Below are 26,327 nucleotides of genomic sequence, written 5' to 3'. Positions count from 1 at the left end.
TTTATAGCAGCACAATTTATAATAGCTAAGCTATGGAAACAACCCAAATACCCCAAAATAGATGACTGGATCAAGAAGATGTGGTACATATACACCATGGAATATTACTCAGCATTCAAAAAAGATAAACACATGCAATTTGCAGCAACATGGATGGAGCTAGAAGGGATCATGCTCAGCGAAATAAGCCAGAAAGAAAAAGAAAAATACCGGATGGTCTCACTCACAGCAGGAATTTAGAAAACCTAAATAAGGGACCAGGAAAAAAACCTAATTAATACAAAGTAAAAATCAAAATCAACAAGCAACTATAAACCAGAGACACACTGGGGGGGGGGGGAGGGAGAGCCGGGGAAAGGAAGGACTGGATCAAAATAAGGGCGGGTGCAATTGTATGGGGAATATAACCAAAATGAAAATGCATACATTGTGCAAAGATGAAAAAAGATGTAAGAATTATATAAAATAAAATAAATTTAAAAAAAAGTATGTAGTTGAGGCCTATGGGTGTTGTGGTAGTGGGTATGATGTGGTAACATACACCAGAAAAGGGGTGAACTTATATCCCTAAATCAAATCATATACAATCTTGTAAATCAACATTACCTCAATAGAAAAGTAATTCAATTACAAGTAAATAAAGTCACATATATGCGACTACACAGATCAACTTAAAATTTGAATTATATGACTGCTAGAAAATATAATCTGGTACATTATACCCACTCAGTATAATCTACCAAAGGAAGTAAATATAAAAAAAATATGTGAAAAAGTAAGCTAAGAATAAATAAAAGGAAAAAGTCAGCCTTGACCTGTCTCCTAAATCTATTGAGGGTGTCAAAGAGTTTTGTGCAAAGTTATATGACATTCTCTTCCTGTGATGAATATAATATAACCACACTGGTGTGGAATGCTTAAAAAAAAAAAGTAAGCTATCACATCTTCCCATATAATAAAAGACATGAGCTAAGCAGACACTCCAAGTTATGGGTTTCAAAATCCACCTCTTTTCCTTTAGCACTGTCCATAATGTGCAGTCCCACCGGGCAAACTCTCTGACTTGGCAGAGCCATTCTACATGTGGCATGAAAACAGAAACGGCTAAACTAATCATCACCTAACTAACTGAGTTTCTCTGTCATGTCTAGAACTTTGAAGTGAAACCAGGATATCTAATAATAGGCACAGGCACTAAAATGAGAACTGTCTGTTGACACCCGTAATGTGAAAAGACATTTGAAATAGTTCTCCATTGTAACTTTAATAAAATGTTTAGGTTTTTCCTCCCAAACTCACTCTCGGAGGGCCTTTTACAGTACTGTGTGAAATTACTGGTGCACCCGCCAGAGTGCTTCCTGTCTCTGCTTTGCCTAAGTACATCAACACCCAGAGCATGCGTGTTCATTCTTGCGATTCAGGCCTCTCACAATGCACCGGGCGTCACCGTCAAGATGGCGTCACCGTCAAGATGGCGTCACCGTCAAGATGGCGTCACCGTCAAGATGGCGTCACCGTCAAGATGGCGTCACCGTCAAGATGGCGTCACCGTCAAGATGGCGTCACCGTCAAGATGGCGTCACCGTCAAGATGGCGTCACCGTCAAGATGGCGTCACCGTCAAGATGGCGTCACCGTCAAGATGGCGTGCACCATGCCTCCAGAGATGCTCCCACACAGAAAAAGCACCATAAAAGGCAGTGCCAAGAACTCATTATAGCAGAGAGCCCTTTAGTCCATCAACTCATTGAGGAAGTCAGGACAGCAAGGAAATGTGTGGAGGTAAGTACCCCTTTGAGAGCCTTAACTGGCTTCCCACTGGCCTACAGGATAAAGTCTAAACTTGAATACCTTTAACATACGTACACTGTTCTTCACTGGCTGCCTCCAAGGCAACTTTGATTTGTTTTAACTCCCTACCTTCAACCCATCCTGCCTTATTTCCACCCCTCAAATATTGCCTAGTTCTCTGTTCCTTTTGGGACCTCTGTGGGTGCCTTGCCTTCCATGAGAACAATCTCTAGCCACCCTCTGGGCCCAACTTCCACTCCTTCAGTTCTCAGCTTAGATGGAATTTTCACAAGGAAAGAAGCCTTCTTGTCCCTCCAGTGAGGTGGCCTTCCTTATTCTCTGCTCCTGCAGGTCTCCCTGCTTCTGTCAGCAAAGGACACCTTTGTTGGATGTTTCTATTACTGAACTGTAAGTTCCCAGAGGGAAGGGCAGCACCTGCCCTGCTCATCTCTGTACGAACAAAGGTCACACAAACCTTATTTAAGTGGACCCTCTTACCTTAAAAATCAAATAAGGACCAACAAGATAATATTCCTGGACAACTTTCTGGATATTTCTGGACTTCCTTACAATTGGTCTTTGAAAAAGACTCCATCCTTTTAAAGAAACGCTATAATCCTCCTACTTTGAAAGGTAGGGAAACAAACAAAAAATGATATTTACAATACCCAGAGAATGGACATAATGTCTGGATAACGTTCTATGTGAAGAATTAGTACATTTCTCTTTCTTTAATACATTTTGACTCTAAGTAGATTTTATATGCTTTAAGCTTTTAGGATTCCAGCATATCTCCAGCAAGATTTCCACTCAAGGAGAAGTTAAAAATTACATTTTTCATCACCTAATATTGACTCACCGATCTGATGTAACAAATCAGCTGAGTCACCTCTACTGGCACAAGATGGAGAGCAGTACATCTTCATTCACAAAACCTAAACTGGAGCCAGCAATTCTGACCCTGGCCATGAATCGTCCCATTTGGATACTCAGACTAGTGTGTCAGCCTCCTCCAAACTTGGAGACTGGGCAGCCAAGCATTACTCCACAGGTTTCCAGGCAAGGATAGAAAAATTGCATTTTGCTTTCAGTTTCTTTCAACTTGTGTTGTGATTCTGAGAAGCCCTGACACCCAATTAATTGTCCTAGAGATAAATGTGAAGGAATGAGATGCACAGACATTATCTTGACTCTGTTCAGTGTGAAGACTTGCATGGGCCAATTACCATCTTACATAAAGGGCTGGAATTCAGGGGTTCATAGAGGGGATGGGATACAGAGAGGGAAGTCAGTTCTAGTATAGAGAGAAGTGCCAAAGAAATTGGTACTGGGCTGGCTGCTGGGGCAAACATGAAGACCTTAACTTGTTTTAAGCCTGGTGGGGAAGCGTGACAGAAACCAGCAGGTCAGTGATCTACAGGAAAGTGTGGAAATGTCTTTATATCACACAACTGTTCATCTACGAGAAGTAAAGTAGAGGATGCAATGTGGTGAGGGATTCAATTAAGAGGTGCAGTGAATGAGAGAGACAGAAAGGATCCACTGAGTATATATGTGCTACTGAGAACATTCCAGAATGAAATAATGCAAAGGGAGGGCTAGGTAGGTGCAGTCAGCTATAACTGTAGGAGAGCCATGGTGCTTGACTTCCATATGAGCAGCAGGAGCTGAAACTTCCTTCATCAGACTGTGGGCTCTTTTGCAAGCCATTTAGTCACTTACTTGTGAAGTAAGATTCAGACGCAGCTGAATTCAAGTGGCACAAAAATTTTAAGATGCTGTACACAATGCCCAACTGCATCTCTGTGCTAAGCCCACAAGAATTTAAAGTAATTTGGCAACTAAGCCAACCAGTCCTGTTTATGCATGGGTGACCCCCCTCCAAAATAAATCTCCCCCTGCAAACTTTCTTAGCCTCAAATGCTCAGCTGCATGTTGCTCTGTTACCTGAAATAATTAAAAAAACCATTATCAAGAAAGTCACTGTGTTCTGCTTCCTCTTCCCTTCCCTTTCCTTCCTGAGCAGTTTAGTCCAAAAGTCATTGCGTGGAGTGACAAGTTTGGTGTCTGCGGGAAGTTGGGTGTGTGGGAAGAGGCACAGTGGCCCAGAATGATGTGATGGAGCCAGAGCAGAGGTGGGAGGGGACAAGGGTAGGATTCGACCCAGGGCTGGAGCACAACTTGGGTAAGGAGGATGATCATTAAGTGGCCACCCAGAAAGTGATACTGGAGCCAAAGTTTGGTGAGGAAAACAAGAGATTAGTTATATAAGTGTCTGGAGAGGACTGATAAAATAATATACTGAAGATAATAGAAATCCGGTATTTTACTATTAAGGAGGTTACAAATATGGAAAGGAAGAATGTGAACCCTGTGATTAGATTAGAATTAAAGATGAGCTCATGGTTCTTGTGACCAAGAAGTAGATAGGTCATAGGATGGACGGATGGACAGATGGACAAACAGATACACACCACACATGTGTATGCTCTCTATTCTGTTGATTGAGAGTGCTTGGGAGCAGTTACAATCCAACTGCAGTGAGCACACCAAGCATGCAGATCTTGGTTTCTGAATACTGTTCCCCACTAAAGGGTGTTAGTGCTCTTTGTAGAATTCGCTGTGTTCAGCGAATCAGTAAGATAAGACAGAGCATCTCATGGTCAGAAATTAAGGATATGTCCAAAGAATAATGGGGACATGTTAAAAGAACACTGAAGGTGGCGCAAAAGGGCTCCCTTGACTATAGCTGAACAAATTAAGTATAGAAATAATGATAGGAATGGATTACAATCCATTGTATCATAGAAATGAGATTGTAGTGGCTCAAATAGATAATGGATAAAATGTCTGATAAGTAAGATGAGATTGACATAATACCAAAGTAACTCCCCACAAAATAGTTACTAATTACAAAAAAGAAAAGGTAACTTCATTGCGTATAAACCTAGCAGACACTCCCTCAATTGGGTGATTGAAATCAACATCATATGAAACAAGGTAGTGTCTGTCCTTATGAGACAAATCCATACCATGTACTGCCTGGCTGCATACAGTAAGGGAATAGCATCATTTCTGTGGCTTTCTGACAAGGATGCATAGCTTGAATGCAATTGTGTGAAAGCATCAGGCAGACCCAAAATGAGGAACATTCTACAGAAAAAGGGGCGATGGAGCATCATTTGGGAACTGGCTCTCCATGGTTCCTAGTCAAAAAGATATCTGCACTATCCTTGGAGACTTTTCTTTAGGTCTGAGATTGTTTCAAACTTTAGAAATTAATAAAGAGAAGTTACCTGGCACTGTTGCAGAGTTGATGAAAGCCAAGGATCAAGGTGGGATTCAGATCTAAATGGAGCAAGCTACATGCCAATGATGACAAGAATAATGCAAGTCAAATCTCACACCTGGATTTCAAGACAGCCAAATTGCTATGAGAATTTGCAAGTGCTTACTCTCAATGTCTGCACCTCTCTCAGCACAAACAGCTAACGAACGGTTCATGGGCTTCAGCTTACACTTGCAGCAACACCTCCCTGAGGCAGGGTGTGTGGATCTGACTGCCATCACACCCAAGTGGGAAATAAAAACTACTGATCACACCACTGTCCACAGTGGTAGTAACCACTCTAATACCAACCCTCCCGACAAAGTATTTGAGACAGGGCCTACCCAGGCAATGGGAGGTGGTTAAGACCTGCCTTTAGCTCTAGGAACTCAACTCCCCCACATGGGGACCCCAGGACAAGAATGGATAAAACCACCCGATTCTGAAGTAAGTGCTTTGTGGTGACTGAAAAGAAGACAAACTCAACTATATAGAAAATGGATAAAAGCATCTTCTATGGGCCACTCCACAACACCAAGATCAGACTGTCGTTGCAGGGAAGGGACCCTGTATTCAGAAGGGGTGAGTAGAGTACACCCCCCAAATCAGATGGCGCCAATTTAACTACCAAAACTGATGGTGACCATACAGTCCACGCACGGGCAAACTCTGACTCAGCCCCTCCGCCAGCCATGAGACAGCGCCTTCAAAGAAAACAATTCTCTCTACCACACCAAGACCAGAACAAAATGACAAGAGAGGAGTTAGTGCGTCCTCTAGGAAGAGGCAAACACCATCAAGGCTCAGGGCTCGTCCAGAGGAGCCTCCACCATTCCTGCTGCATGACCCTGATGCTCAAATCCTATGCTGCTGTCCCCCAGACTCCTACTCCAGTACCACAGAGGCATGGCTCCACACAGACACCTATAAGCTGGAACAAGCCAGTCTCCCCCGCATCTGCCTTGAGTGTGCGGCACTCACTTACCTGGGGCTGTTTTGTAGCAGGAAGATCGGGAGGGCAGGGACAGTGCGTTCTTGGCCCTGGAGCTCGGGGTACTCTGCAGGACTCTCCGCTGCCTCTTGAGCTCCTCTTCCCTTTCCTGGGCTGCTCGGATTTCTTCTTCGATCATGGACAAAGTCCGCTGCTTCCTTGACCTCAACTTGAAGGGCCCAACCATCACATCAGACTCTTGCGTGGCTAGGAGCGAGGCTGTGCTTCTCAGCTCAGCGGCCTCTGAGTACTTGCTGAAGTAGCCCCCTTCGGGTCTGGTCTCCTCCATGTTGATTGGGCCGCTGGGCTGCACCGCTGGCAGTGGTTGGGAGGTTCCCCTTTCCCTGAGCGCCTTGTCCTCCGCAGGTGCTATCTTTGGTAATACGTCCCTCTTCTCTTGAACAGGAGAGGACACCTGAGGTGGTTCAAACATGCTCTGGGGCTTCTCAGAGCTGGGAGCCCCAGTTCTAGCTTCAGGTCCCTGCCTTTGTGCGCCACCCTTGCTGGTTTCTGGCACAGCTCCACCCACCTGCTCAGCGATGGCTTGCTGGATGGCATTCTGCACCAGGAGGCCAGCCTGATACTCCAAGGGGTCGTCCACGGATGGAGAGTCGCCCAGCATGGAAGATGGGGAATAGAAACCATGATCACTAAATGACTTGGAGACACCTTCTCCACGGCCTTCTGAGGGGTTGTCAGTTTGGGGAGTCTGGGGTAGAGAAAAATCAGCCAGTGAATTTTCCTGAAGGGCACTGGTGGTCTCATTGGAGGCCCCGCTGTCACTGATGTTGTCCATGCTGAAATCATTGGACAGTGTCTCCAGGACGGTGGTATCCTGGGACCTCACCGACAACTCATCCAAACCAGAGTCAAGCTCCTCTTGGGTCAAAGAGACATTGACTGACTTTGAAAACTGATCCAAAATCCCAGGGTCATCATCCTTGACGACGGTGAGGACAGCCCGGGCACTCGTAAACTCACCATCCTCTGCCCACAGTTTAGATAAGGGCCCGCGTTTGGGCTCGCCACAGGACCCTTCCTTCCCCTGAGGAGTGCTGCCCTGGCTTCCTCCCATAGAAGACTGGCTCTCGGGGGCACAGCTGGCTCGCTGCTCCTTGGCCGCCAGTGCGCCACTGTCTTCTGGAGCAGCCCTGACAGAAGCTGGTCTTGAAATGGTCGAAGGCCTGTCTGAGTTGATGGACCCCAGAGGCCTGTAGAAGGGCTTGATGGAGAAGAGCCGGGGTGTACTCTGGCCCTTGGCCACGGTCTGCCTGGAATTCTCCATCAGCTGGAACTGTTTGCGAGCAGCAGAGAAATCTATCTGCTCCGTGACAATGTCCTCCTTTGCATTTTCCATCAAGCCAGATGTGGGGGCCGTGCAGAGCGCTGGTGGGGGCTGCTGCAGCTGCTGCTGTACCTGCTGCTGCATCAGCATCTGTTCCTGCTGTGCCCTTCTCTCCTTGCGCTCCTTGTACTTCTTGTGCGACTCCAGATGCTCCTCATCCAGCTGCTCCTCGATGGTTTTCTCCTGGGGAGGATTCCACCATTTTGCTGCGATGCCGGGATTCTTTTTCACGGCCTGACTCCGGATGAGTTCTCTCCTTTCCTTTTCCAGCTCCAGCATCTCTTCTGAAGGCCTCACTTTCCTGACACAGTATTGTTCTTTCCCACGCTCATCATCATCGAAGAGCTTGGAGGGCTTCTTGTCTTCGTGGAAGGCACGCAGCTCAAACTTGGCCTCCTTCTTCAGTGTGGTGAGCGTGAACTCCCCATCTCGGGACGAGCACCGGGAGCTGGTGGAGGAGGTGGGGCTCGCGGGGGCCTGGAGGCTGTCCCCCAGCATATCCCTGGGCTGGTCAGGGGAGTGGCCGTTGGCTCTTCTACCCTCTGCCATGTCGTCAGAGTTGCTTTCACTGAGTTCAATGTGAGGAGGGGCCTGCCTGGGAGTGGCCCTGTTAGTGGGTTCTGATGGTATGGCTGAGTGTGCGGGGGTGCTGGGACTGCCTGCCAGGACAGCTGCTCCAGGCTCTGGGGACGATGTGCCGTTGTAAGTTCCGTCCACGGCAGAATCACAGCAGTTGGCCTCCAGCACCTCGTCTAGATAGCGGATCTCTCTGGCCACATCATTATCCAGAGATTCATGGTGATCAGCGAGGAGGCCATTGTGGGGGGGTGAATAGAAAGGGGAGGGGTGGTCTATGGAATGTGGTGGAGAGGCGATGCCAGGAACACTTTTACATTCTGTAACAGAGACCTCAATTTCCATGTTTTTATGATCTAGGGGAAGAGAGCAGGGAGCAGGCTCCGGGGGGTTGGCACTACTGTTCTCTCTCTCGATCTTTAGCCGGATATCATCCTCAGAAAGCTGGGGAGGCTTCTAGAATAAACAGAAAACAAAGTCCGGGTTAGATACCTCATCTCTCATGGATGTGAACACTGAGAAGTTAACTGATAATTAACTGGAAGGAAATCCATCACATCTTCATTTTGTTGGGTAGCAGGTACTTATAAAACCCATCAATTTTATAGATTCTATTTGTTGACTGGAAGCCCAGCGCACTTTGAATAAATGGTAGTCCCATTTTTTAATTTAAAACTAAATAAAGACTCAGATCATCTCAAGCGATAGTTTGAATATCCTCTAAGTAGAAGTGATTACATAGCCATTTTGCAGAGTCTTCCAAATTCTCTCATATCAAAACTACTACAGAATTGTAAAAGGACTATTTTTAGGTCTACAATTGCAAAAAGAAGGTCCTTTTGCATGAATAAATATTCTGAAAACATAATTCTCTGCCAAATGTAATGCAATTATTACGGAGATTAGAAACTTTTTGAAAAACTTTTCCAAAATTAAATATTGGAAAACAGTAGATTCCTTCAATGGCTCCTTAATGGCTTCCAGGCCCCACGACCAGGCCTGTAATTGACCATGTGCATTACAAATACAGTAACCAAAGCCAGTAACCAAGCCACTGACTGCACAGTTCTGTTCTCCCAGATGACATCAAAACAATGTATTGCTTTGAACATCTAGTGGCCAGTAGTCCCTCCCACTAGCTCCTAAGAGGTTTACTATGTGAGAGCTCCACTTTTGTTGTTAAATGAGAAAACCAATCTTTAATGTCTTGAAATGTGTCCTTTTCTCCATCAACTATCACTCCTATATGATTTTGTTATTTGGCACTAATAGATTAATTTTGAATGTCTAGGATTTTTTTTCATATCAAATGAGTATCTCAGATAATCCAGTGGTAAATTGTGAGCTAAATTTGTATTCTCAAGGATTTCACTTGCAGCTTGGTCAGCTTTGTCTTTGTCTCAAGTCTCTAGTGCAACTGATGTTATGGACACAAAAAGGCAAAATTGCAATATGGTATAATTTTTGTTTATTTGACCTTTAAGCATAATTCTATGCTTCTTTTAAGCATAGACTAGTCCATTCTATGCACTGTGCATTGCTATCAGAGTGCTGAAAAACTCTCAGTTATCAATAAACTAGAATGGCATCCATGAATTGGTGGTTTATTTCACCCTTCATTTTCCATATCCCTCTTCTGATTTAAACCAATTATATATATATATATGCCTTTATATATACATTAAATATATTATATACTTAATATTTATATATTATATATTTATATCAATATATTTCTATATTCTATATTTATAGATTTTATATTATATTAATATATTTATATATATTTAACATGCATTAAATATATATATATTCTTTTTTCAGTAAGATGCAACAATAATGAGTGTCCTGTCTTTGTCAACATTGTGTGGTTTCAGATGACTTTCCAGTCTAGGTCTGGACTTTATGAAAGCCTGGCACTTAATACTGCTAGTTTTCATAATTGTTAATATCTTTATTTTATTTTAAATCAACAGATTTAAATTTTATTTGGTGCCAATATTAACACTTTATGACTAAAGAGTCATGCCGTTTAAAAAGCATTAAACTTTCCTTTTGGAAGGCAATTGTCAGTAACGTCTGCGTCACTAGGAATTACAGAAAATTTGAATGCCTGAAACTTATTGGCTGCCATTCAATTTCAAGTAAACCTTGGTCACAATTAGCCTTACTCCACAGAAAGCTATTCCTGGCATAAACATACCAACAAAAAGACACACAATACTGCTAAAATGAGAATCCGATTATCTGTGACACTCCCACGCCTGGCTTCATTTAGTATTAATATTTAGTATTAATGATTTAGTATTAATATTCTTCATGGGAGTAAGAATATTAGCTTTCTTTCTGTCCCTGTTAACTTTGCAGGGGTGGGTGGGGTGGGGGGAAGAAAAAGAAAAATGTAAGTAACTGTAAGAAGCAGCTGGGACTGAGATAAGGTTAAAAATCACAGCGCTATTGAAACTAAAACACTTGATAAAAGCTGGCATAAGAAGAAAGAGGGCAATGTAACATTAAAAGAAGTTAAAAGGCAAGTTATTCATCCTACAGTTCATTTAGTGTTAATCCATTCATCAAACATGCAGGGAGTTTGCTGTGAAGGCCACAAGGAGACTAGCAGTGACAACAAGCTTCAGAAGAGTTCTTTTCTCTGGAAAACAATCGGATTATCTAAACTCCTAGGAAGCCGTAAGTCTATTTTGGAGTTTACTTATTCTGATGAGGCCCAAGTGAAACACTTGCCTGTACCCATCTGTAATCGGTAATCACAGAGAAAGGAGTGACTGAGCCTGTCTTCCCAGCATTTCCTGACACATTTTTTGCTCCTTACCTCAAAACTACCTTTCTCCTGAATGTTTGAATTTGGATGAACAGATTTCCCCATCAGCTTTTCTTTTTTTGAACTTAGAAGTTATATCAGGGCCTCCCTGGTGGCGCAAGGGGTTAAGTACAGCACTATGAAGCAATCCGCAGCCTCTGCAGCACGAGTTCGATCCCCGGCCGGCCAGGGAGCTATCCACATGATGCAGCAGACCTCTCCTGTCTCGCCCGCTGCTCCCCTCAGCAGTTTATTTCAGTTAGTCTGCCTGTTCTGTTTCCCACTCTGTCTCTGGTGAATCTTCTCACCCCTCTGCCCCACATCTCTGGCCTGTACCCCAGTTCTTATATGCATAAATAAATAAATCTTCTATAAAAAAAAGTTATATCAACTCTTGCAAGGCCTACTTTCTGAACTAGCAACATCTGTTCCAATTAAAAACTTTAAGTCTGAGAATAGCATTTGACAGTACATTTTTACAGTGTCAAAAAAACTACCTTTAGCTTTGAGTCATAAATGATGAGTCTCATGAGTTATGTCTTCTGTGATGTGTCAAACTGAGATTTATAAGAAATGCTAATTACTGGTTAAAAGTCAAAGTTTGGGGACCCCATGTAATCTGAGATGATTCCTTTCCAACACATTTTTGAAAAATCTAGACACTGGGGGGTGTAAACAGGAAAGAGACTTTCCTTCCTGTTAGCTACTGGGGCTCCTCCCCCTTCTTTCCATAAATTCAGAAAACTCTTCCTGATACTCAATTGCATCTACTTCTGGAAGCAGCAGTTCTAAATCCCAACTAGGGCAGAAGTATTGAGAGAGACAAATACCTCTGCGTTACTGATTCACAATCAGACAACAGAGGCCCTGAATTTTTGTGAAGTTAGGTGACAATTCTGAGTCCCATTATCAGCAAGAAGAATTCACCTTCTTGCAGGATGGCCTGATGTGATCCATCCACCAGTGACTACCTAGGTAAATGGAGATGGGCTGGAAATCCCACAGTCCAAATTTGGCAGGAATCTGGGTTTGATACTAGTTAAGTGATGTCTTCTTTAACTCAAATGTTTATTGTTTCCTTTGAAGCTAAGAAAGACCAGGATTTTGTCCAAGCTTCAGATAAAGTGAACCTGATTTCAGATTCAGATAAAATATAGTTTCATTAAATGGACTGGAAAGTCCTTTCTGATATGCTCTATGCTCCAAAGCAAAAAAAAAAAAAAAAAAAAAAAAAAGGAAGATCCAAAAGAACCACTAAGCTGGGTTTTCAAAGGTCAGAGAAAAACTAAGGTGCCAAGGGGCTCCTGTGAGATTTCCAGATTCCCCGCTAGATCTCCAGTCCAAACAGGAATGCTTGCAGGTCTGTGGCTTCCTAAAATAGCTAACGGTGGGTAGGAGGTCCACCATTTACTTTAAAAGACTTGGGCAGATACCATATAATATAGCACTGGTGTCTGGAATTAGTTTAAATGACATTCCAGGGCCAGGCAGCCTTCCTCACCGGGAACACACACTGGGATAGCGGTACACACGACACACAGTACACACGTCACACACATCGGGATGAATCAGAAATCCCATGCTCCACAGGTGGCTGCCTTCCTCCCTCAGTTTAGCTCTTTAAGTCTCACAGTCCCCCTGAGGCCTTGCTAATTGACATAATTAAGGTAAGGAATGGGTTTTCACCCATGAATTTAGGGATTTGCCAATAGCACAACGAATGTTAGAAAGAGGTGACATTGGTGGTGCTCAAATTTGTGTTTTAGAGATATTCTCTACCTTTTCATGAACAGGATACACCCAAAGTGAACACTTTGGCTCATTCGCTTTTAGGGATGGTCCTTGAGGTCTGAGAATTGCAGAGGGATCCCCAGCCATTGGTTCAGAGGAAGCTGGTGTTGAACCCGTTAGCAATAGAATCCTCTGTCTGCAAAATGGCCACATCTGTTTTCATACAAGGTGGGGTTGGAACCTCTAGAATCTTAGAGAGCTGAAAATTTTCTACCTATTTTTACAAATGTTTTTTTAATTTAAATGTCTATATATGAGAGCCAGAATTTTGCCTTAAGACCTGCTTTAATTATAACCCAGTAGTCAGGTTGTATCTAAAATTGCTATTTACCCAAAAGTGTTTACAAGTTATGCAAGGCAAATGGGTGTCGGTTAGGGTATGGATTAATATACAACATAGGTGCTCATCACCTTCTCCATACCACAGTCAGTAGCACAGATGACAATCTAGAAGGCTGTTTAAGTCACAGAATACACACCAGATCCCTGCCGCCTGGCAGGCTGGGGTGATGTTCATCAGGGGGTTCTTCCTCCTTGGGGCACCTGTGGCTGGGCACATCATCAACAGAAAGAACTCAAAAGAGATGCATTTTTCTGAGGAGGTCTTCCTGGACCAAGGGGTCACCAGAAATGTGTTCTCTGCCACCGGGACAAAGTGGCTGAAGGAGCTACTCACTCCCAAGCCCACGCTCTGTGTTGACAGCTTCCCCACTGACCCAGCACCCTCAGACTGTTACCTCCTGACAACGCCCACTACCAACATCCGGCTCCTGCTGCGCACCCAGGTTTCCACGCTCTGAATAACCCAGATTACATCCTACTAAAGCACAAGATTTAAATTAGAAACCCTCTTCCCCAGGTAATAGGTGACGTGATCCTTTAATCCAGTTATTTTTAAGTTCCATCAAAAATACAAGCTCACTCATGGCCCAGGAACAGAGGCATGGCTATGAAATAAAACTTCCTCATAGCTGTGAGACCAGGAAGCGTCTCCACTTTCCCTGCCTAACCCCTGTTTCTTTCCCCAAGTGGTGTTTTTAGTATACAGAGCACAATTGCCACTCATAGCAAAGAACTGGTTCTGTAGCCAGGCTTGGCAGCCTCTAGGATGGTTCTTGCAGGACTCCAGAACTCTCGGGATATTTCCATGACAAAAGAGGAGGGACCAGGGTGGAGCTATGGTTGGGAGGTCTGGGGAGTCTGATTCCCCAAACAGGGATCCCCAGGAGTGTGGGAGGGGAACACAGAGGTTGCAGAGGTTAAAGTGCATTTCTGCAGGATTAGCATGAACTGAGAACATGCAGAGTGACAAGCCCTGTGTGGGAGGTCCCTAGAGTTAATGTGGTCCCCTTCTGGGCCAAGAAGCCTACAGCCTTGGAAGGGGAGAGTACCAACTCACAGAAAGAGAACAAACAGTAAAAGGCAAGAGCAAGTGCTGTAGCAATCCCTGGAAAGAAAACTCCAGCCCTGTTCAACAGCAGACTGTGTTCATAAGAAAGTTGACTGTACCAAAGCATCTCAGCAGCTGTCCTGCAGGCAGCTTGTCGTACCCAGCCGCAGTCCCAAACTGCCCGTCCCCCTCCCCAAGGCAGATTGGGGGCAGCCAGGAAGGCAGCAGGACTGAAGGAACCCAGAGGGAAGGTCTGAGGAGGGTGGCTCTCTTGGTTCGGTTTCAGTTCTCTGGGCCAGGAAATGGAGGGGAGAGGCCAGGGTGATAACCTGGCCACATTCCAGTCCCAGTCAGCCTTTCCTCTTCCACCCCCCAGTGGAGCTTCTTCCTGCCTGCAGACCCAGGAGCCTGTGTTGATGGTAGGAGGCGGGGGCTTAGTCACTCCCCAAGGAGGCCTGCGACCCCTCTGGCTGATGGAAGACAGACTTAAGGTCCCAAGCAGTTTGGGGGGCTGTAGGCTGCATTTAGAGCAGGCAGGCTCCAATTAATGCTGTGATCACCTAATTGAGGGGGCTAACACTAACAATGTCTTTTGGGTTTCCCCCCATGACCTCCAGCCCCAAAGCTATCACAGGTAACTGTGACTAGGATTGTTCTAAAATGCGGTTCCTATCCACACAGGCCCAGTCTTTCTTGCTGAGAGGGGCTATGGCACTGGCCCACACAGTGATTCCCAATCCTGCTATTCTATCTGGCTCATGCCTCAAGGACAGTCTTGAGGACAGGATGAAAATCCTTCTGGATCCCCCTTTCATGGGAAACAAGGCTAGCCTGTCTCTTGGCTCCCACTCCCGGGGAAGGAGCACGGTCAGTGTGAAGTGGAACCAGGTCTCCCCAACACCACAGCCTGCCCTGTGAATCGTCCCCTAACCCTGCTGAAAAGCCACCAGCTCAAATGTCAGGCTGCGCATCTGGAAAATGTTAAGGAGTTGTTTGATGAACACATTTACAACTTGGGCTTTCAGTGAAAGAAACTGAAGAGAGTGTGTGTGTGGTGAGGGTGAGGGGCGGGGAGGGAGGAGAGGAAGGAAGCAGTTGCTTTTCTGCCTTGGCTGGTGAAAGACATGTTTCTTTCAGTGACTTGGAGACCCAAGTCACTCCCTGTGAGAGTGACTGAGAACCCCTGGGAGGTTTCAGGGTTTCCCCTGAAGGAGGAGAGATGGTGCGTTTCAGCTCCAAGAAAGTTCAGTTTCGCTGCTTCTTCAACGCTGTGCTCTATCAAGAAGCCCCTGGGACACTCTTCCCACCAAAAGCCCTTTTCACTGTGAAACTTTCAACTTTCAACAGGGCAGTCCCTACCCCCAGAATAAAGCAGGATCAAGGCCACAGAGGAAACTCGCTCTAACGACCTGAAATTTCGAGGGTAACTGATTCTGGCGAAAGCAAAAGCGAGCCTAGCTTTAGTGCTTTATAACCTCACTGTGTCTGTCCCTCTTGTTTTTAAAATAGCTCGGGGTGTTGGGTGCATGCCTGGCCAACCAGAAATGGCTGGGAGCAAAAGCTGAGCACCTCTGTGGACCCAGTAGAAATCCACTACGCAGAGGCTGAGTGCCAGGAGAAGAGAAAGCAGCGCCAGATGCTTGTGCGATTAACCCTTTGTCCACAGGTGACTGGACATCTGGACAGAGCAGACAAGGTTCTCCTTCTATCCCCTGGCTTCCTCAGGAGACAGGCACACACATTCTCTCATAATCTCGAAAGCCACTCGGTGCATGTGGTGAGTTCCACAACATGGAAACAGAAGGCTAGTTCTAGGCTAAATAAACACAAGGTGATAACTAGTGAACCCAGCACCAGCATTGCGGGGTCGCTGAGCTCCACCCTGCAAAAGGACACACACTCTGCCACACACTCACGCATCATTTTCAAAGCGATATCTGCCACAGATGACTCTTTGCCACGCATGTATCTTTGCTGTGTGTGAAGTGCGGAGCTTCAGCATGAAAACTGGGTGTTTTACAAGATTTGCAAAAAGAGAAGCAAGTCTCCAGCCCGAGCTCCGAGCTCCACTGCCCACTGATTAAAGGACTCCACAGCCCAGCACTGCCGTCCCGGCTCCGAGTCCCTCCTCCACAAAGACTCTGGCCTCCAAGAGGAACCCTCTCTCCTTTCAGATTAGAAAGAAAAGCACAATAAGATAGGTCAGCAGACTCAGCTTACCCTGGCCAGAGCGTGCGCCTCCCGGCCCCAGTCAGAATTGCCTCCTTTTCCAGACAGATTCCTGCGCACCAGCTCAGGCAGGGCAAATTCCTTCTGAGTCTCCTGACTGAAGAGTGTGATGTCACAGCTGGCCCTCCCTCTGCTCCCTAAAAGGCCATTCACACAAAGAAGGACTTTAACCCCCTTCCAAGAGGCCTGGCCCCTCCCTTGCTGGCCAGAGCCTGGAGGGCAGTGGCAGCTCTCCCGACTCAAATGGTGCTCAGAGTTGAGTGGGGAAGGCGGGAACTTGGCAGTGTTGAGAGGAACCAGGTACCCCCGACTCTTGGAAAGTAAGTCAGACAAGGGCCTTGAGTAAATAAAGAATTAATATCCCGGTGATTTTGAGGTGGCAAAAAAATCTGAATGATCCTGATGACAGTTCAAGTTATAGAGTGTGCTTGTGTAAAAGAACAGATCGTCACTGTAGAAAGTTTAGAAAATAAGAGTTATTCATCCTCTCACCACTCAGAGGAAGTTAGTATTTTATTGTATTCCCATTAGTCTGCTTTTAGAAATATGTATTTAATTTAGTTAAGACCAGACAGTATATGCAATTTCGTAGTCAACTGTTGTACTTCATGTTATCTCACAAGCACTTTTCATTTCTTTTAGTGCCTCTGTAAGATATATTTTATTTTTTTTAATTTTTTTTTTAAATAGAGGCATGTTTTATTTATTTATTTATTTGTTTGTTTGTTTATACATGCACTGGGTACAGTCAGAAGCGCGGGAGGGTGAGAGAATTCACCAGAGCCAGAGTGGGGAGCAGAGCAGGCAGAAGGACTGAAGTACACTGCTGAGGGGAGCAGCGGGCGGCAGGGGAGGTCTGCGCGCCACGTGGGACCCTCCTCCGGTGGCCGGGGAGCAGCCGGGGATCGAACCGACGCTGCAGAGGCTGCGGGCAGCTTCGCAACCCAGCGCTCAACCGCTGCGCCACCGGGGAGGCCCTGTAAGATATATTTTAAAGGGTGACATTATATCTGGTGCTGAAGTGGGACAGAAGAATTTGAAGTCAAGGATGAGGGCTCTAATTTTAAGAACTGTCTAAGGGAAGTTGCTCCACTTTCCAATAGCTACACCCTTATCTTCTGCCACACACACACACAGAGAAAAATCTACATTTGCCTCAGGTAGATACGGGTGTCAGAACCATATCCCTCATTCATTCACCATAGTATTTTTCTTCTCTTTTTTTTTTTATTTTTATTTATTTATTTTTTTTTTTATAGAGGCATGCTTTATTTGTTTGCTGGTTGGTTTGTTTGTTTGGTTTATACATGCACTGGGTACAGTCAGAAGCGCAGGAGGGGGAGAGAATTCACCAGAGCCAGAGCGGAGAGCAGAGCAGGCAGAAGGACCGAAGTACACTGCTGAGGGGAGCAGCGGGCGGCAGGAGAGGTCTGCGCGCCATGTGGGACCCTCCTCCGGTGGCCGGGGAGCAGCCGGGGATCGAACCGGCGCTGCAGAGGCTGCGGGCAGCTTCGCAACCCAGCGCTCAACCACTGCGCCACCGGGGAGGCCCTCACCATAGTATTTTTCTCACACTCATTCACAACTATTTCTCATGAACATAGATGCAAAAATCCTCAACAAAATATTAGCAAATAAAATATATATATGCCATAAGCAAGTAGGATCTCCCCCACATACATAAAGTTGGTTCAACATTGAAAAATCAATTAATGTAATTCATCATATCAACAGGCTAAAAAAGAAAGAAAAAAATAAAAATCATATCAATAGATGCAGGAAAAACGCACCGGACAAAATCTAACACTTGTTTGCGGTAAAGATGTTTAGTAAACTAAGAGAAAGAGGGGAATGCTCACTGTAGAAAGTTAAGAAAATAAAAGTTATTCATCCTTCCCCATTCATAGGAAGTGCATCAGATCTAGTGCTACACACTAAGACTGACAGAACCTGGAAGTCAGTTCCACACCCAGGAATTCCATATGGCTCCTAGCACTGTTGCTGGGTTCCACCCACCTTGTCTTCAAGTCTGTCCAAATTTTGAATTTTTATTTATTTATTCATTCATTCATTCATTCATTCATTTATTTAGTGAGCAGAAGAATAGGGGTGTAGGCCAGAGGTGTTGGGGGGGTGTTGAGAGGATTCACCAGAGACAGAGTGCAGGAGATTCACCAGGAGCAGAACAGGTGGATTTACTGAAATATACTGCTGAGAGGAATGAGACAGGGGAGGTCTATTGCGCCATAAGTGGTGATAGCACTGAGACTTAACCCCTAGGCCTCCAGGGAGGCCCCAATTCTGTCCAAATTTTAGACATAACTTAAGGCCTGCCTGACTAGTAAGTCAGTCAGAATGCTGAGTTCATTCAGGGTCATGAATAACACATTTTCTTCGGTAAGATCCTTGAAAAAACAAAGAGAACTGAAATGTATAGCTAACTGAATAGGAAGAGGACAAAGGCCACTCATGGTCATGGCAGCCTGCTGTCCGAGATCAGTTGGGGAGCAATTTGTCCTGGTGAAGCAGGGAAGCAGCCCACAGGTAGCATATGAGCTGCTCTGCTAGGGCCACTGGGCTGACTGTAATCCACCTCCTGTGACCCTCCCCCAAAACACAAGTCAAAGAAGGAACAAGCAGGGTTTTCTCAAGAGAAGACAAAAAACATACACACTTTAAAACTGTTTACAACCATCTAAATGACATTCCTAATACGTTGAAATTTATTTTAATAAATTTCAGGAGTTTCTTAGTGGCTGACCTGTTGATACCAAGTCACCAGTGAGCACTACTGAAACTGACTTTATGATGATGACTTTTGGAATAACAGGAATGTTTTTCTAAAGGCATTTTAGCCAAAGGCATCTCAAGGTGCTACTTAACAGTCTAAAGTAAAATGAGGTGGGGAAATCCACACCAAAGGTGGCGTGGCTTTGCTAAAGAATGACAAACTAGGGCAGGGTCTTCTGTAGAAAGGTGTCTGCAAGCAAAGAGGCAAAAGTAGCACCAGGACTCAACATATTCATACCTGCCCCCCTGTACCCATGAGGAGGTTGGTAAAAAAATTATTTAAAATTTACCCTGTTCACAAAAGAAAGAACTGAATGTGCTCTTAAAGTACTATTATCTAAGTAGGGGGCATGGTTCTGTCTGGAATTGGGAGTTCACTACATGCACACACACACATAAGCACACACCCATGCACGCGTGCACACACACCAGTTACAGGTTAAATTTCCCCCTCCCCCCACTCCATATGTTTAAATCTTAACATTTGGTACCTCAAAGCGCGATATTACTTGGAGATATGCTGTTTACAGAGGTAATCAAGCTACGTGAGATCATCAGGGTGAACACTAATGCAACACGACTAATGCCCTCATAAAGAAAGATTCAGACAATGAGACAAACCCAAAAGGGAAACAAAGTGAAGAGACATAGGAGGAAGGATCATCCCTAAGCCAGGGAGAAGGGCCCAGAACAACCCTTCCCTACAGTCCTCAGAAGAAACCATGTCTCTGGTACTTTGGTTTTGCACTTCTAGTCTCTAAACTGAAACAATAAACGTCTGTTGTTTAAAGCACCCAATTTGTGGTACTTTATGGTACCACAGGACTTGCAGCAACTAATACACACAGACACACACATGGACACACGTTCATGCAATCAGATCTGTATGTGCACACACTCCTCCCTCTTGCTGCAAAATTGGGTGGAGTTTAGAAAAACACTGGCAAACTCACAGTTAGGCACACCATAAAAGTGGTTTCTACTTGGAGGCAGAGGGAGAAATTAGACTGGCAAGTTGCCCCACTTTTTGATGGCAGCGGGGTTTCTGGGCAGAAATCAGCAGAGCGGAAGCCAGCAGCACGCACCTCACACTGCGCAGCCCTCTCAGCACAGTCTCTGAGCTTGGGGTGATTTTTATGAGTTTATAAAAATAACTTGCTATTGCCAGTTTAATTTTCCTGATGCTATAACCTGATCTTTTCTTTAGTCTCTAAAGGTGCCTTATAAGAGGTGGAGGCGGGGGAGGGGGTGGCGGGCAGTGAAGCCAGTTTGGTCTTGCTTGGAAGTAGAGACCCTCCAGGCCTCTGAGGCAGGGGTCTGAGGTCACCCTGCAAGGCTGAGCTATGACCAGCATTCAGCAGGTCTCTGCTTACATGGGCCAGAGCTGTGCCACACCCCCTCACATACCTTCTCACCCACCTCTCCACCAACAGCAAGGTGAGGATCCTCACCCATTCCATACAGGGGTGGGCCCTGTCCCTGCAGACCAGTCCTCCCCAGGGTCACACAGCTGGTCAGGAATGGTGCTGTGGCTGGAATCCACTCCCTCGCCCCGCTATGGCATGCTAGGCCCCTGGGGGGGCACACTGGGAACAGACCCAGGAGGGAACAGTTCAGAAGGGAACAGACCCAGGAAGTGGACGGCGTTAAACCAAGGGTCAAAAAGGAAAAATTAAAAAGCAGATGTAAAGCAGCAACGGACTGTCTCTAAACTGTGTGCTGCCACTTTGTGGCTTGTTTCTTTTTTCTGGGTTTGTGTCTTCTCTCGGGTCTCAGTTTTCTGTCTGTGAAAGGAGAGAAACAAACTAGGTAAGCCCCCCAAGGGCATGTCCTTCCTGCTCCTAATCTCTAGTTCTGTGATTTTAGCATGAACCTGGGGCAAAGGTGAAGTTCTGGATATTTTTGAGTCCGTTGAGGATATGGGCAGAGCCAAGGAAAGCAGGTCAGTCAAGGGGGCGGGGGTGGAAGGTAGCTGCAGCAGCCCTGGAAGCCACTGATATAAGAGAGATTTCAAGGGTTTAGGGAAGGAACTTAGTCCATTTTTAGACATTCCCTTTGTCAGAGCTTTATCTCTTTAGCTGAAGGAGTTTATTCTGTTAGATATAGTCATCCCATTTATGTACCTCTGTATGACAGAATGTCCCAAAATGGCTTTGCTGTGATCAGGAAGAACTAGATGAAAGTAGGCAATGGGCAGAGGCCAGCTTCAAAATCAGCGGATGCAGACTGCCGCCTGGCTTTGCAAAGTGGGAGGCAGGCGGTCAGGAGGCCAGGAGGAGCAGGTGTTGTCCTCACCGGTGGCTTCATCTCCTAGCTTCCTGGGGCCTCGGGAAGCTGGAGTTCTGCAGCTTTTCAGATTGCTCCAAGGCTCAATTCCAGGCACACACAGTAGAAAGTTTGGGCCTAGGCAAAGTTTCTAAAAGGTCAGGGCCACCTCCTCCTTCCCAGGCTGCCTGTCCCCTACTACCTTTCAGGTAGGATCCCCCCTCCAAGTCCCATCTACAAAAAAAAAAAAAAAAAAAAACTCATCTCAGCATGAGCCAAGTCTCCAGGTCTTTAAAGCAATTTATACTTAGATGTGAATTTAATGGAAATATTTACAATTTAAAATAGGAGGTTGTTTACCCAAAGCAATCTCTAATTGGAATAAAGTGTGGGAAACTAAGACATACCCAGCCCTTAATTTATTGAGGGAGATGGTTGAGAAGACAATGGGAGTTTCCTCTGAAAAGCTGAAGGAAACCTACTCAGTTAGTTCCGTCCCCCATCCCCCAGCCCCAGGTCCCTGACAACAAGGGGCTGGAGTTGGGAACAGGCGCGGATGTGCAGAACATCCAGTTACGCCTAAGCCATGATCACATTTATTCCTGTAAGAAACATCATACTACTGGAAAAGGAATAGTCCTCCAATTCCCGAGGCCTCTCCCTTCCCATGGCACCCTACAGTCTCCCAGCGCACCTTCTGACACCCTCCAATACCGCTCCAAAAGTACCCCAGTACCAGGCCTGATATACACCTCACTTCTACACTGAGTCTGGATCTTAGACTGGATCTAAGTCAAGGATCTTAGACTCCAAGGGCCCCTCTGCTTGCTACTGCAGACACTGTGCACGCAGCTCTGCAGGCACACAGGTGCACACCATCATGGGGCATCACAGAGGGCAAGGCTTTAGAAGAGATGCATTGCCATTTCGTCTATAATCATGTAAACCTGCCGGCAATGAAAATATGTAGGAATAAGAAGCATCTGAAGCTTGCCATTTGCTTAACTGATGGAATGATAGGCATCCTTTAGAAAGAATGTTATTATAACTGCACAGTGACCTGGAATGAAGCTATATTAATGTATGTGCACACAAAGGGTTGCTGAGTTCTGGTTAAGAACAAATACAGGTATCCAATAGACTGGGGCTCTTCCCTCTCTGTAAAGTGGGTCCAGCACCGTTATGATCTTAGGGAACTGACATGGAACACAAGTGCCCTCCATGGCGCTTGTCCCACAGTGAAAGGACTCAATTAACAGTGGTGAAAACAGGGCCTCCCCTGCTGGTGCAGAGGTTCAGCGCTGGACTGCAAAGCTGCCCTCAGCCTCTGCAGCACCAGTTTAATCACAGGCTGCCAGCGAGTGTCCCACATGGCGCGCAGACCTCTCCTGCTGCGCCCACTGCTCCCCTCAGCAGTGTATTTCGTCGGTCTGCCTGTTCTGTTCCCCGCTCTGGCTCTGGTGAATTCTCTCACCCTCCCGTGCTTCTGACTGTACCCAGTGCTTGTATAAATAAATAAATCTTTAAAAAAAAATTGGTGAAAATATTGATGGATACAAGCTAAGAAAATATTTGCAGCTCCTACCACACAGGTTTCATATTTATGATCTATAAAGATCCATTGCAAACCAGTAAAAGATCAATGACTCAAACGCAAAAATGGGCAAAGGACGTGGACAGTTGCCACCAAAAATAAACAAATTATTCTTAAATATACAAAAGATGTCCAATTGTACTCAGGTGAAAGAAAAGCAAAATTTAATTTTGAGGTAAGTTTTCCACCTGTAAAATTAGTTATCAATATGGGAGGAAAGATTTACCTTCATCTAACTCTACAAAGTTACACGACATGTTGACATATGTACCCAACTTTAAGATACAGTATCTCTAACCCAGACATTCCAAGAACTTATATTCAAATATAGTGATACTTTAGACCTTAAAAAGGATCTTTTTTTAAGGTACAATGCTACTTTTGTTAACAAAAAAGTGAATGTGGAAAATCTAGTATTTAATTGTATATTTGTACTTTTATATGCAGAGACTAGACCTAGAAAGACCAAGGAGAAACTGCTGACAATGTTTTTTTTTTCTAGAATGGGGTAGACTGTATATATAGATTTGTGAACATATATTCACTGTGTCCTTTTCTACATCTTTTAAATTTTAAGCCACACGCATGTGTTAACTTTAAAAAAAAAGAATTAAATACATAAAAACATAAATAGTAAGACAGAGAGATGGGCAAAAGCTAAAATGAAATACGGTGCCCATGCTGGGAGATTAGGCACCTGGAGATTAGATTGTTGTCCAAAAACCAAGGGCATCATTTATATTGTTTGGAAGAATCACATCAATATATTAAGGGTAGTTAACCATAACCCCGGAAAATGGGGGGAATTCAGTGTTGAAAGATTAAAGCTGGAGTCTATAATTTTTATTTTATAAAAGTTTGAATTAATGAGCATGTATTACTTTTGCAAATAGAAATGTAACGTTTGAAAGTTATCAGACATCAACAAGTCACATATTTTGAGCTTTAAATCTAGTTAGGCTTAAAAAGGGCCGAGGATTGTCTACTTATTAAGTGTTACCATGCTGCTTATTTCCATTCCATTTTCTACCCCTCTAACAAGAAACGAGGTCTTGACTCAGTCATGAACTCTATCAAAATATGGACTTTCTCTCAAGGAAGCTGAGCTTTCTTTCTGTAATCTATCATATTTTTTAGGAGCAGATTCTCACTTTACACAATAGTATGACAACATAATCCTCTTTTTCCATCAAAGAAAAGTAACTGATTTGCTGTTATTCATAGACATTTTCCTTCCATGAGCTGCCTATTCCCAGAAAAGTTGTGAAACACCCTTCAAGTAGCCAAATTCCTCTTTGGGAGTCAAATGTCACAGAATTTCACGAGCTATGTCACAGACGGGATATGTCATAGGAAACCCCCATTGAAAAAGTTTCCTAAGGTCTGATAAGTCAAGAAGAGAACAAAAATTGGAGACTGGCTTTATCTGTTATTCTCAGCAATGTTATTCTCAGCAGTTTGTCTTTGCTCCATTCAATTTAAATGTGCAGCGAGTCAATCTAATAACCACCACCCACATGGGTGGATTAAAACAGACAGGTGCTCATGTGCTAGCGTGCACACACACACACACACACACGCAATTTTAGTGAATTTGAATCAATTGTCTGTTCTAAAAGTTCTTCAAAGTTTTAAAAATAACATTTTTGTTTTGCTGCATTTTGTCTTTGGTAAGCAAAAACATCACTTATTTATGTAGAAAGTGAATGCTAAGGGATTTGAGGATAACTACATCAAGGCAATCCTGAACCCTGGATCCAAATGTCAGTTCTTCCTCGAAATCCCTTCTCTTTTGTCACCAGGTTCCCAGCCCTTGCCAGACCTGGCAGCATTTAACATGGAACTGAAACCTTTTCTAGATTTATCCATCAAGCTCTTCCCTGCTTAAAGACAGCATGTGTAATCAGCAAGCTTTCACATCCCCCAAGACATCACTCACAATTCTGGAAAAAGGAAAACCCAACAATCATAAGGTGTTTCTAAATTATATACCTGATGAGTTGTAAGAAAACTCAACAAAAGGACCTACCACCTACCAACAAGAAAAAGATCCTATTGAATCAGTTACCTATTGATTACCAGGGAGCTCTTGCAAGGCCCTAGCAGCCAGGGACTGGCCTCCTCGTGGATGCTGGTGTCACTATGAACTTCTACTCACTCTGTAAACTCATAAATGGCCTTTTCTTAAGTTTCTTCAAAAGCACAAAACCATATGTGAAGCCAGACTGGGCAGCAATGGATCCAGTTCATTTCAATATACTCTGGGAGGAAGAGAGAACTCCAGGAAAGTCCAGATGGTTAATCTGAGAGTCCTGTTCCACAAGGACTAAGTGGGGATCCTAAATCAGGACATAGGGCCCTGGCATGGGGGCAGGCAGTCAAGCTGTGAAAATTCAAGTCAGGCCCACCCAAGTTTTCTGCTCCTATCTCCTGCAGCAAGCATAGGATTCTGAGCCTGGTAGTAGTCCACATGTGGCTTAAACCAAGAGCAATTAACCCACAACACTGAGGACCTTGCTCCTGTTGACTGCCCTAATACTGTGCTTAAGCCAGAATCAGGAGGAGCACATGAGTCACCCCTCGGCTGCCCTCAGCTCTGTGCTCTCCCAATTCTGCCCTGGGTCAGTTCTGCTGGACCGCACTCTGGGAAAAGTTTGGGCAGCCCGGCCCTGGGGGCAGCTAAGGGCCAGTCACCTGCTTCCGTCTACTGCTTTTGTGACTCTGAATGCCAGGAAGGAACCTCAGCAGGAGAAGGAAAGCATGGAATTTCTCCTTCTACCAAGGGGCTGCGCGATAAGAATAAGCCAGCAGTAAGATGGGGTGCAGGGGGAGTTGTGGGAGGGTGCTAGGCTTCATGCAAAGAAACATGCTCCTTCCTTTTGCTCAGGGCTGACCTAACCTGACCACCACCTCACGTCTCATTTGTGAGCAATCTTCTGCCCAGCCATGGATGCCTGGGAGCAGAGCGGTGTAGTTCAGAGGCTAGAAGCAATACTGATTATGGAAACAGGATAAAGTCTGAGAACCTGTACCGAGGAAGGGGGTCGCCTTTGCTTGCTCAGCTTCTGCTTCATCCTGTTTACCTTCCACAGGCCCTCTTTGATCTAGTGGCCAATGGCTGCTGACAATTTTGCTGCCATGGTTTGTAGATCATTTTATTCTCCACCTATTTACGTGTGATAAGATGATCCAACAGGAAGAACAGGAGTCTAGAGAAAAGCAGTTCAGCATTTGAATCTTCTTGTATCTCAAACTGCGTGGTGCTTATGCAAAGGATTTTCTCCTCAAGGAAACTCAAGCTCCTTGACTGTTAAATGGGTGTGACAATTACTGCAAAGGGTTAATGAGTGTCCCTCCAAAAGTCATGTCCACTTAGAACCTCAGACTATGACCTCATTTGGAAATGGTGTCCTTGCAGGC

General features: G+C 44.9%; 1 protein-coding gene across 2 annotated transcripts in view; it reads right to left on the bottom strand.

Moving 5' to 3' along the window:
• PALM2AKAP2 (PALM2 and AKAP2 fusion) overlaps window positions 1-26,327 on the bottom strand; it is a gene marked incomplete at both ends in the record, with an annotated part of 293,410 nt that overhangs the window by 18,708 nt on the left and 248,375 nt on the right. For both annotated transcript variants that reach the window (XM_084238937.1, XM_084238938.1), the window contains one exon: window positions 6,104-8,486. In XM_084238937.1, coding sequence (XP_084095063.1) covers window positions 6,104-8,486 — 2,383 coding nt within the window. The remainder of the gene's footprint in view (window positions 1-6,103; window positions 8,487-26,327) is intronic.

Source organism: Talpa europaea (genome assembly GCF_964194135.1).
Source record: "Talpa europaea genome assembly, chromosome: 7".
NCBI lineage: Eukaryota > Metazoa > Chordata > Mammalia > Eulipotyphla > Talpidae > Talpa > Talpa europaea.
Note: the sequence above shows the minus strand (reverse complement) of the source record. Positions and strands in the feature narration are given on the sequence as shown.